Source organism: Hydra vulgaris, chromosome 02 (genome assembly GCF_038396675.1).
Source record: "Hydra vulgaris chromosome 02, alternate assembly HydraT2T_AEP".
NCBI lineage: Eukaryota > Metazoa > Cnidaria > Hydrozoa > Anthoathecata > Hydridae > Hydra > Hydra vulgaris.
This window is the reverse complement of record NC_088921.1, coordinates 38,889,578-38,902,595: the sequence shown is the minus strand read 5'-3', so window position 1 is coordinate 38,902,595 and position 13,018 is coordinate 38,889,578. Positions and strand designations below refer to the sequence as shown.

At 25.8% G+C, this 13,018-nt stretch overlaps 2 protein-coding genes across 5 annotated transcripts in view; one reads left to right on the top strand and one right to left on the bottom strand.

Moving 5' to 3' along the window:
- Positions 1 to 37: 37 nt before the first annotated feature.
- Positions 38 to 12,877, bottom strand: LOC100212610 (protein phosphatase 1 regulatory subunit 12A). 4 transcript variants are annotated; one of them, XM_065790819.1, is made up of 2 exons: positions 12,761 to 12,877; positions 38 to 763 (listed from the first exon to the last, which is right to left on the bottom strand). In XM_065790819.1, the coding sequence occupies exon 2, from the start codon at positions 757 to 759 to the stop codon at positions 121 to 123; it is 639 nt and encodes a 212-aa protein (XP_065646891.1). In that variant the 5' UTR covers positions 760 to 763; positions 12,761 to 12,877; the 3' UTR covers positions 38 to 120. The 4 variants fall into 4 exon arrangements, with proteins under 4 accessions (XP_065646891.1, XP_065646892.1, XP_065646889.1 ...); XM_065790820.1 differs by lacking the exon at positions 12,761 to 12,877 and adding an exon at positions 12,246 to 12,349; XM_065790817.1 differs by lacking the exon at positions 12,761 to 12,877 and adding an exon at positions 2,893 to 2,977.
- Positions 6,364 to 13,018, top strand: part of LOC101235326 (uncharacterized) — a 61,183-nt gene continuing 54,528 nt past the window's right edge. Inside the window, exon 1 of the mRNA XM_065790816.1 lies at positions 6,364 to 6,549. Within this exon, the coding sequence (XP_065646888.1) occupies positions 6,547 to 6,549 (3 nt within the window). The 5' untranslated portion in view covers positions 6,364 to 6,546. The remainder of the gene's footprint in view (positions 6,550 to 13,018) is intronic.

The window sequence follows — 13,018 nt, the reverse complement described above, 5'->3', positions numbered from 1 at the left end:
TATGTCAATAGATCCCTTTAAATTTAATAAATAAATGTTACAATAATATATAACTATATTCTCGACAGTATTAGGCTTTTTTATACAATAAATTATTTTAAAATAAATTGCTGAGATGTTTTAAGTATTTATTCTTGTATTGTTACACTGGTAAGAACATTCGTTTTGCTTCAGTTCTTTCATGCGATAATCTTTTGAAAAATATGAGTTGATATTTTGAACTCCATCTCGCACGCGATCTGTTTTAGCACCTTTACTAATTAAGTAAGAAGCACATTCAAAATTTCCTCCTAGAACTGAATAGTCAAGACACGTAAAACCTTCGTTATCAACTTTTGAAATATCTGCTCCGTTATCAACAAGGATTTTTAATCCAATCAAATTTCCATCAATAGCTGCTTCGTGTACAGCGGTAATACCTTTTGAACTAGCTATGTTTATATCAACTAATTTTGATTCAATAATTTCTCTTAAACGTTTTTCGTCAAAACTTCTAACAGCTTGTCGCAAAAGAGAATTCTCATTTTTACTTTTTCGTTTCGATTTTCCTAAAAACTTTCCAATGTCAAATCCTAGCAGTGGAACATAAGTTATAAAGCCAATTTTCTTTTGTGACGATTGTAAATCGTCTTTTTCGTTTTTGAAGCACTTTTCAGAAAAAGTGTTTGACCGTTGATCATTATACAGACAGTCTTTGAGAGATGACTCTGATCTAGACATCCGACGTGCAAACTCATAGTTTTTTACACTGTAATCCATTTTCCTAAAAAAAAATATTTTATAAATTAATATATATATATATATATATATATATATATATATATATATATATATTATATATATATATAAGTAATTACACGCTGGTTATAAAAGTTATTACAGCGTGTAATAACTTTTATATATATATATATATATATATATATATATATATATATATATATATATATATATATATATATATATATATATATATATATAAAAGTTATTACACGCTGGTTACCAAACTTTTTTATGTTCTATAAAAAAATTACTAACATTTTATTTTTATTACTTATAATACTAAACTACTTTGAAAACATTTGCGTGTACGATCATTACTATCGTTATTACTTGCGTTTACTATCGTTAACCAACAAAGGTAAATGAACTATGAAACTTTATTATTCATAATATGCATTTGTATGCTATAAATTTATTTTACTAATCTTAAGGAGATACCGCTTTCTTGCGTAATGATCAAGTAATTTGAAACGATTTAAGAAAGATACCAATACTTCTATAATTTTGCATCATTATTGCGCAATTTGAAAAGTTTTTTTATTCGAGATAACAATTGAATTATTTTTTTGTTTGGTTTAGCATCAGATTATTTATTAAGTTAACATATTTTTTAATATTTTAAGTTGAAACCGACATCCGTATTTTAATATTTTGTAAAAAAGTCCGTTTAAGTTTTTTTTTTAATTAGATACTAGTTACGTAAAATGGTTTAATCACTACAAAACACGTTAATTCACTTTGTTTATTACCAAATGTTTATTATGGTTACTGAATGAAATGTCAAGTTTATAGTAAAAATCATTTTTTATCAAAATAATATTCATCTTTACTTAAATTATTCATTCAAAAATTCAATTTTTTTGTTTGTTTATCAGGTTTTAATAATATTTACAATATAAATGTATATAAACAAAAACATTGTCTGGGAAGCATTAGCTTAAAAAAGCATTGACTTAAAAAAGCATTGGTTTGACATAAAAATGACATTATTTTGTCTTATCACCGTACCCCATTCATACGTGTTTACAAAACTTTAATATACTTTATAAAGTTTATGTTTAAAAAAATAAATTAATAATAAATATAATAATAAAACTTTGTGACAACTTTTTACTTTACTATTTTATATATAGTTCTACCCCATATATATATACTTATGCTTTTTTAAAGCATATATTTATGCTTTAAAAAAGCATAAGTATAAAAAAAATTTTAAGGGTTGAGATAGCATTAAGGTAGTGGGTAATGCATCGTCTGCAATAAAAGTCTAAATTATTGGCCTCTTTCTGCAAAATCTTAAACAACACCCATTATTACAGGGGTCATACATAACTTTACGGTTATTAATACGCTTTTAATACCTAATATTGCATATGCTAACATCTAGTGTCTGTCCTCTTTCTCTATACTATCTTTCTAACTCAATTACTTATAACTTTTACTCTTATTTACTTTGTTATTCCTAAAAACTCACCTACTCTTGGTCTATCAAAGCGGGTTATGATGCTCTTAATTGAGCTGAACTTATCGTTGCAGGCCTTGGTATGTGGCCTTAAAAATTAAAATTAGCCGGAGGAGTATAAACTTTAATACTAAGTTGGTTATGGTTCCTCTGCGGTATCATTATCTTCTTTTTCACTTTCTTTTTTCTATTACTTAACTAGATGTAGTATGTAAAGTTTTTGAGTGTTATTTTATTATAAAAAAAACGTCCTTTGATGTAATAATATACAAATGTTGTTGCTCTGTACTTAGAATATTGCCTAATATTGCCTAATATTTTACATATATGATACCTACACTGAAAATGATTTTTGACGTCCAAAAAAAAAAGGCTTTTTCAAAGTTTTAAAGCAATTACGGATACAGAAAACATACACTTCCTGCATTCATAATTCTACCTACCTTTTATTTCTGTAAAGAACAGAATATCGGCAATCAAAAACATGAATCAGAGGTTTTAGTTTTATAACTTCTTTGTTAAAAAAAAAATTCTTTTAAAACTATAAAAGTTCATTTCATTTACAAAATTGATAAAAAGAAACAGTAACAAATTAAGATAATTGAATACTTAGTGATAAATAAAATATTTTATTCTTCTCATTAACTAACCTGAGAATTTTATTTTTGCCATCTACCAAAGTTTTTTGTATCATTCTTTTCCAAACAACGTTTGAAACCACTTCAGTGCACATGAGTATGTTTAAATAATACAAAACATAATAACAAAGAAACAATTGTTTCTATTGCAAATTATCTTCCTCATAACATAATTATATATAAAAAAACGATGTACGAGCTATTTTAGTTTGTTGAGTCAAAACTGCTATTTTTGACTCAACAAACTAAAATAACTCGTAGTATTTTGACAATAACAGTCTTAAATGTTAGATTTCGTGTGAAATAAAAATAACTTTAATGCTGTTAGCTATTAAAAGTTTAAAATTTTTTCTTATTTTACTTTTAAACGTATTTTGCAGGATCAATTGTATTTTGTGATATTAAATTTCAAACTTTATTTGGTAAATGTTAATATCTCCAACTTTTTGTAGCACATTGTTAATGAATTCTTTTATTATGAAGATCTCTGGAAATATTGTTGTAAAACCTTGAGGGTACTTCAAATTTAATATAATCAATTGAATTTGATATTTTAACATTTCTATCAAGTCACCTCTTCTTTTACTTTCATGCTACCTCAGTAAATCTAATATTTTTCTCTTCTCTCTATAGGTACGCCTCTCAGTGATTCAATCCTAATTAATTTATGATACAGATTTTCCACTTTATTAACATCTTTAATCCAATATGAGCTTCATGCGGCTGTTGCATATTCTAGGTATGGTCGAATAGTTGTCTAATATTAAAAGTAGCAAGCATATTGTCGCAAGCATCAAGATATTTAAATGTATTTCTTATAAAACCTTATGTTCGATAAGCTTAACTTGCAACACAGATAACATAATTTTCCCATTTACAAACTCATTTGGTATCACAACACGTAAAAACTCTTTTTTTCTTACTTTCTGTCTTTTACAAAATCCGCTCTTTTATTTTGTAGTTTAATTGAGGATTCGGATTACCAATGTTCATTACTTTACATTTATCTCCATTAAGTTTAATTGTGACCAGTCTTACAACTTGTTTAAGCCATTTTGAAGAGCCTTGTTGCTTTTTTATTTGTAATTACTGACATATCTTTTATAAAAATTACCAATAGAAGTTAACCAAGGAACTAAACCTTGAGGTACTCTCTCTTGACTCTCTCCAATCTGAAATAAACTTTTCTGGAACATCTCTTCATTTTCTATTACCATGCTTTACACTATTGAATACACTACACCATTGAATAATTTACACCATTGTAGAATATAAGAATGGAACAATAACTATAAAGCTTGCGACATTGATATTACCACCAACTTCAATAGTTCTTGTTATGAAATCGAAACCTTCTAATAAATTGAAAAACAGTTTTTAACATTAGCAAACCCATACCGTTCATTTTCTATCAATTTATTTAAAATCAAGTGGTTCATAATACATTTTGAATAGTTTCTTTCATATTTTTGCATACAATCAATGTTAATGATAATTGTTGATAGTATGCAGGAGTATGCATAGTATATATACCTCCTAATGTAAAATGAGCTAGCGACTAGCTAGCAAATAGCTGAGCAATTCTTCTTTTCTTACATTATTATTTAAAATTGTATTTTACGTCTTGAAAAATCCGATTTTTAGTATTGGTTTTAACATTTTCATAATAACTATTGAGTTTGTAACGTTGCAATTATTTTACGACATGTCGCTATTTAGATACCGTAGTTTTGTAGCTATTGGTATTACTGCGGCATATCTTTAGCATTGTAGCTAGCTATAACCTTTTAGTCATTCAAGATGTATATGCTGTACATGAATCAAATTTTATATTTGAAATAAATTTACCACATCAGTATGATTTTTATTTGCTATTTTTGAAAATGTTTGTGGATCTAAATATTTAAATAATATTTAAATCCACAAACATTTTCCTAATAAAAACTTGAAATAGGCTTTGAACGTTCTTTAAAATTTAATATTTAACATTTCTGTTTTTTTTTTGATACCGTATCAAGCATGTTATTTTGTTAAAAGTATTTGAAGTTTATTTTCAATTCCACCAACAGGCAGTAAGTGTCTTAAATCAAACATTAGATGTTTAACTTTTTTTATAAAACTAAGTCTAATAGATTCGTGTCAAACCCAAAGCTAACTTGAAATGTTGGTAACAAAACGTTGTTATACAAAAACCATTCACTTAAACATTGCATAAATTTGTTGAGCCTTCAAATCTGAATCCCTTTCCTGTTTACAGAAACCATCACTGAGTCACTTTATATTTAAAAAATTCAAGCCAAGAAACATGATTAACTTTTGGTGCCAATTTATTTAATCTTGAATACTAATATACTTACCATATTTATACTTCAATACTTAATAATTAATTTTTTCATAAAGATTCAACTATTTTATTTCTTTTAAAATGAAAACGCACGTGTCATTTTATAAACTCGCGTATTTTTATTTTTTATAGCTTTATATTGTTTTAGAATAAATTCATTTTGAGAAGGAAGTTGTATAATTGTATCTTGAGGAAGAAGTTGTATAGAAGAAAATTGTAAGTTGAGGAGGAAGTTCTATAGTTGTATCTTGAGGAAGAAGTTGTATAGAAGAAATCTGTATCTACTGATCATAAATATTTGTATATAACATAAAATCCAATAGCATCAGTTGTTTTCCCAATATTTTTAATTTACTTATTTTAGAAATAAATACAGTATACAAAGTTAAAAATATATATTTTTAAAGTATAATTTACTTAAAAATTTTTTTTTAACTTTTGTTTAGGTGGCTCAAGAAGTCCTTACGATTATATCACAGAGAGTATTTGGAAGGAAGTTCACGCCTCCATCCTTACCGATGTCATAAAACTTGCCAAGAGGTGGCAATGAACCAAGAGGTGGCAATGAACCAAGAGGTGGCAATGAACCAAGAGGTGGCAATGAACCAAGAGGTGGCAATGAACCAAGAGGTGGCAATGAACCAAGAGGTGGCAATGAATGTTTTTTTTGTTCTGAGGCAAGCGCGCTAAGCACTGCGCTACGGCTGCTCATTAAAAAAAATATGATTTCCTTTATAATAAAAATAAAAGACGTTGTTTCACATCACATTCTTAAGTAGATAATCTTAATTTACCGGAACAAGTTTGAGTAGGATATTGGATTTCAGTATGTCTGCTTCTCTGCCTGGAATATACACGTAATTTTATTCTTTAGACAATGCTCTGTTGTTCAAATAAAGTAGGAGATACTCAATGCTAAAGGTTATTGATAAAAATAGAACATACAAGCACAAAAGAACTTACTTATAAGACGTTCTTTTTTTAATAAAACCTCTTGATATTTTTTATCTAATTTAAAATGTCAACATACTATATTGAAAAAAATAAAAAGTAATATTGTTACAATACCACAAATGAATCTGTTTGCATAATTGATATTAAAATAAATGAACATTCATCTAGAATTATATGAAAGAAAATACCTTGTGAAATGCAACACCAAGTAGACGCAAATATTAGAATTTTTAACAGAAAGCAAAAAATAGAATTCTTTACAGGTCAAAAACGAAGAGAAAATTCTTCACGTTAAAAAACAAAAACACAAACCAAATGAAAGATAAAAGTATTGGTATATACTGAAGAGAAGAAAAATATAAATAAACATGGTAAAAATAATTTTAAATTATAAAAACAATAAAAATGTTTAAAGTATTTTAAAACGTTCAGAATTTTAAATAATAAAGTTCTAAGCGCATTTAAAGTTTTTTCTTTTTAATTTTTTCTTTATATTTTTTATAAAAATAGTTTTATTAATTGGTTTCGACCAATAACTATAAAACAATTTAAAATATAACCATCAGGAAAGTTTTTATTAAAATTTTTTTTTTATTCACCATAATATAAAAAATGTTCATAAAATAATTTTGTGTATCTTGGGATGGAAATTGAAGACTTATACAAAAATATAAAAACTGCATAAAACTTTTGATTGGTCTTAATGTCAGTTCAATGAAAACTTGAATTTGTATATATGTAAGCAAATGTTTATATAAGCAAATATTTTTTTTATTTTTTGCACTTAATGCACAAAATTTTAAATTTAAAATCTTGACAAAAATTCTTCTTTAGTTAGCATGGTGCATTGGAGTTAGGTATATAAAAGAGTCAATAAAAAGTGTCTAAGAAAATTAGAAAACTATGATTTATATTAAGTATGATTTGTTAAATATTGATTTGATAAACTTGATTTTTTTTGGAAAAAAGCTTTTTTTTTTTTATCCTAAAATATTTAAGTTTTAGAATTATTGGAGCTTACAATAAAGTCGTACATTAATTTATTTTACATCAATCAAAAGTTTTTAAATAATAACTTTCATATTCACTGTTACTCATTGTAGGTGGATTGACTAAGGGGATAATACATAGACCTCATTTACCAACAAAAAAATGTCATCTAATTATTATTTCTACAAAACAAGATTTTCAATTTTAACTGCACATTATACTGCGATGATAGTATTTAAAAATGTTGCATATTTACAGTATTTAAAAATATATGTTTTGCTTTACTTATACACAAGTACCATCAAACAATTTATTACTTTTTGTTAATAGAATTTAGTGAATAGCTTATCAATTAGCGATTTTTTGATCTATCTTACATATTTTTACATTTCTTATAAAGTTTTTTACTGAGAAAGTCTAAGATATCTACAAACTCCAAGTTACAACTCATTGTAATTTTTCACCAATCAGGTTTTTCCATTCCTCGTATTGATATATTTTTTATATATTGGTTTTAGGTTTGTAATAGTCAAGGTGCTTAGAAAATGACTACTTTAAAATTATATTTTTCAAAATATTTGAAAAAGATATTTAGAGAAAATGTTTAGCACTAACATTGGTCTTATTTATTTACTGTTGCCTCTGAGAGACTTAGTAAAAGATTGCTGGTTTACTACGATATTTCCAAATCCAAATAATCCAGATTTGTTCGTTTATCTCTACGCCAGAATAATCTAATAAAAACTAAATTAAAAGTAGAAGCAGCAACTGAGTCTAAGTTCGGACAAACTTGTAAAGTGATACCACTATACCAATTACCAGAAAAATCAGAACTGTATCTTTTATGTTATACTTGCTGATGTCCTAAAAATCTTTCTTAGGAATTTCGTTTCAGCTATTTGTGATTTCACAAGCGGCTCAAACTTGCTACGATATTTTTTCTTTTGAAATTATCCACGTTTATTCCAGCTTTTTTTTTTATATATATTTTATAGCCTGAGATCCAAAAACCATTTTTATTTGTTTGAAAATATAAATTTTGATAAGAAACTGGTGATGAGTTGCTTGTACATTCAACAAAACAAATTGCACCAAAATATTAAGCTTATATAATGAGAGAATTTATCTCAATTAAATGAGACTTGTCATAAGTATTTTTTTAAAGTTTGTAAATTGTGCTACATAATTCTGTTGACGCAAAAGAACAAATTTTCAAACATAATTTTTCAAAAACATTGTTGCACAAAAGTTCTTGGAATTTTATGTTATTAGTTTTTTTTTGAAAAAGATTTATAATTAAAATACGGTCGTAGGAATAGGACAAGTATTGTCTTTTTTTTGTCCCAGTCATGTAATTATAATTTCTGACACGGAGTTGTTTGTATTGTTTGCAGACAAACATAACCATTATAAAAATTAAAAAGAATAAAAAAAGTTAATCTAACTCATGTGAAATAAAGAAAAAAACAATATTTGGGAATTATAATAGCATATTAAAATTAAATTAAAATTAGGGAATTATGGTAGCATATTAAAATTAAATTAAAAATTAAATAAGTGATTTTTTTGTTACAAAAGTTAATGAAAATTAACTTCAAGAAAAACTTGTTTCCAACTTAGCCAACTTAGATTTCAAGACTATACAAGCTAAGACAAGAATTAAAAAGTCTCTTTGTCATGTCACAAATCAGGACAGATGCAGGTTTTTCTGATATCTGAGAAAGCTAACTTCCAGAAATAGAGCAAAGTAAAAAAAATTATATTATCATTCTTACGTCAAATAAGGATGCTTTGCGAAAAATTACGATGATTGGAGCATGGAAGCAAAAAAAGCCCTAATATTTTTGCAGTACCTGCCCCAAACGTAAGAGCAACATGTTGATAAAACCTTTTTTTTACTATTCTCAACTAAATTTATATTCATCGATAAATTTTAAAATGCATACAATAATCTCTTAGCGTATAAAAATTAAGATCATATAAAGTTTGAACCCCCTTAATTTAAGGAGGTTACAAATTTTATGAAGCTATAATTTTTAAACGCTAAAAGATTGTTTTATAAAATTCAAAGTTTTTTAATGAATATAACTTTAGTAAACAATAATTATTATGATACAACACTTTTACGCATTGTGCATCCAAACTTAATTTTTCTCATACCAATGCCACATGAGGAGGCCTTGCAAATTAAAAGAAAACATAAAATATAAAAATACAAGGTGAAAGTCCAATTAATATTTAATATTTAATAAACTCATTCCATTAGGAGTGGAAAAACTGAGGTGATCATAATACTGTGGCCAGTAAGTGAGAATATAAACAAAAAATGCATTGTTTATAAAAAGTCAATAAAATGATATATTTTAAAGGCATATTATACCATATTATTATTGCAAGCACTTAAAAATTATTATATTTATTTCTAAAAGATAGCTGCAAATCTAGAGTTGAAGAACCACTGAAAAAATCCGGAAATTTTAACATTCTTCAGCTTTAACATTATAAAAATAAAGTAGTACTTTTAAGTCGCGCAAGAGAGTTTTTTTTTTAAAACAAAAAAGAGTTAAGCTGGTTTCTGGGTTATTCAGAGTTAAAGATTAATTCTAACAAAATAAAAACAAACAAAACATAAGCAGAAAAAAACGAAAAAAACAACAACACGTTGGACCGAAGCACAGTGGGCCAGAATTCACTTTTACTGGACAAAACTAATAACTCGTCATATAAAAAAGCTTTAAAAATCATTTTTGCACTGTTTACTGATTCGAGGATTGTAATTTCAATGGTGACATTAGTTTTAATTTTAGGTTGCTATGGATACCGAAATTGCTTAGCAACCACCTATTTTATTAACCATAACAAATATAAACTTAAAAAAGTAATAACTTTATTGAATTACTCCCATAATAACCACATTGAGTATTTTTATACTACAAATGTAGTGGCACCTATGCGATACCCACACAATAGTGACACCTGAAATGCCTGGCAACGGTTTATTTTAAGTTACTAGCTTAAGCAACTTTTCTTAAAGCATCAATGTTATAAACTAGACTAATATAAATGTGGCAGTCTGATCAAAAATTGTTTTATGTATTTGAAAAAATTTAATACATTCTCAATTATTATTTTATGTATTTTTATACAGTTCCAGAGCTCAATAATATATAATTCTATATAATCCATATAAAAAGAAACCTAAAGCTTAAGCATTTTCGTGTATATGATAATATAAAAATTTTGATTTATAATTATTTTTCGAACCAAAACTCATATACTCTGATAATTGTAAAACAGCTTTAGCTTCTTTTTCTTTACCATCTAGGCGCAAACTACAACAATAAATCTTAAGGTGAATATGATGCAACTAATGGCGTCAATCTTTTTTTCTTTGTTTTACTACTTAAAGTATCAAAATTCACCTGGGACCTGCCAGATACTAAAGTTGGATAAGAGCATAATTTTCTTTATCAATGGAAGCAGTTAGTAGAATTTTCTTATTATCAATTACAAATTTAACTGATGTTGGTTCATTTTGTAGCCATTGTTTATTATTCTCTTCAAAACGAATTTTAGAGCTTTTGCATATATGTTAACTTTGTCAAGGATGCTTTATGAAATTAGGTTATTATTTGCAGTTAAGTTTATGCCATTTACAATTGCAACAAAAATAATAGGATTAGCTAAGTTCAAGTTTTCTTGTATTATATATGAATAAATACCAATATTTTTCATGTTTTAACTATATAAAAATATAAATTTCATTTACCAAATCTTATAAATAGGTATTTTAGGATGTATAAGTATTAAAACAAATTTGTAACACTAATCTAGTCTTGCTGAGACCCAATTATTTCATAACCATATAGAATAAAATACATATAATGTTTTCGCAACATAAAATCGGAACCATCATTTAACTTGTAAAAATCATAATTAGACCAAATTTATATTGATAATATACATATTGAGCAATGTATATCAAGTCTTAAATTACTGATCCACTACGAACCGCAAAAGTATTCGACTATATAAGTGAAATTTTAACTAAAAAAAATATTTTAACTAAAAAAAGTACTAAAAATACGCCGTCATTTAAAATCTTTTTATTTGACATAACTTACGTGCAAAATAGTATTGTAATAGCCAATTTGAAAGATAATACTTGAATTTATTAAATTATGCAGTAAAAAGAGAGGTTTTAAAATTAAGATCTATTCCATGCTTATTAGTAACACAAAAAATATTATCAAACTAAAAAAAATTTGGAAAAATGGAAAAATGTTTTTTTTTTAAAAAACGTATTATTTTTACTTTAGTCCATCACCTGGCCCACTGTGCAAAGACTCATTTATAAATATAAAACCACCTAACAATTTTTCGTAACGCTTTATTTTACTTTTGTAAAATGCCCACTTTGAAGCGATTCTGTTCCACTGTGCGTCACTATAAAATATAATAGAATGCGTACTCGTTTGTTGCTAACCAGCATCGTAGTAATTAATTATCAACTAGGAAAACATATTGTGCTTACTGCTTCATGTAAACCAGTCGCAAGTCATAGATTTTTTTGTTATTATTTTTTATTTTTATTTCATTTTTTTTTGCCCTTATATTGAATGCAGAAAATATTAAAACAGAATTCGCATTTTTATTAGAAAGTGCAATGTCATTTTTATTAGAAAGTAAATATCTACGGCAAAGAAAGAGTACAAAAAAAAATAATTTTCAGCACAATTAAAGTAAGTCTCTATTTTTTTGAGGTCTGGTCTAGATTGTTAAAAACAAACAAGCTAATTGATCAGTTTCTAACCTGACTAGAACAAGTTTTTTTTAAAAGGAAAAAAATCAGGTACATTATTTTGAACGCTTTACAAACTTACGAATGTTGTTAGACAATTTTTAATAATTAAATTATAACTCATTTTAAACAGTAAAGTTTTGAATTTTAAATTTAAAACGTTAAAAAGTTTTTAATCGTTTTATTTGAAAATTACAATTTATTATAGCAACTAAATTATGTATCAAATACTAGTCGTGCAAGAATAAAATAATAATAATAAAAATAAAAAACAACCTGCAAACAGTTGTGATAAACAGGTAAGTACAAAGGGAACTTTGTTTAGCATTAAATCAGTTCAAAAAAGTTTAGTTTGAAACCAGTTTAACATTTTATGAAATGTTTGTTTAAATTTTTTTAAACTTACGTTTTTTAAAAGAAATAAGCGACAAAATGACAAAAACTTTACTTCCGAAATTATATTTTATTTAAACATACAATTCGTCGTTTGCATTATGTTTTATTTCCGCGTCACTTCGTTTTCCATAAGTATTTTTACATTATAATTACTTAAAATTTTTATTTTTAGCTTAATTTACCACTTGATTCATTTATTGTTCTCAAAATTCCTTTATCTATATTTCCAATTCTACTTAAATGATTTTTTTTCACTTTCACTTTGTACATCAATTTGGGAAGTGAATCCATAGTATAATATAAATTGTTTTGAAAAAAAAAATGTTAATAATTGAAAAATTAAAAATGAAAAAAAATATTTTATTGAAATTTTATTTATCAATAACTTAACTAACCTTTAGTTTTTTACTTAGATAATTTAGTTATTTAAACATTGTAGATAATCTATAAACTTATAAACACTTCAAATGTATTAAACATAAAACGCATACGTTAGACGTATCAGAAATAAATTAAAACACAAAACTCATGTATGCACTGTAGACAGGTCCGTTTTTAGGGGTCGGAAAAACTTTAACTTTGCCACTTTATTTTCCCATTCTACGTTGTTATACAAGACAACTCCAAAAAAAGTTTTAAAAATATCTTAATAT

What these genes read in the sequence shown, in the direction of transcription:
- LOC100212610 (XM_065790817.1), bottom strand. Translation starts at nt 2,975, where the DNA reads ATGTGCACTGAAGTGGTTTCAAACGTTGTTTGGAAAAGAATGATACAA. An exon ending in GGCAAAAATAAAATTCTCAG is followed by an intron (nt 764 to 2,892) that starts GTTAGTTAATGA and finishes ATTTTTTTTTAG; the next exon opens with GAAAATGGATTACAGTGTAA.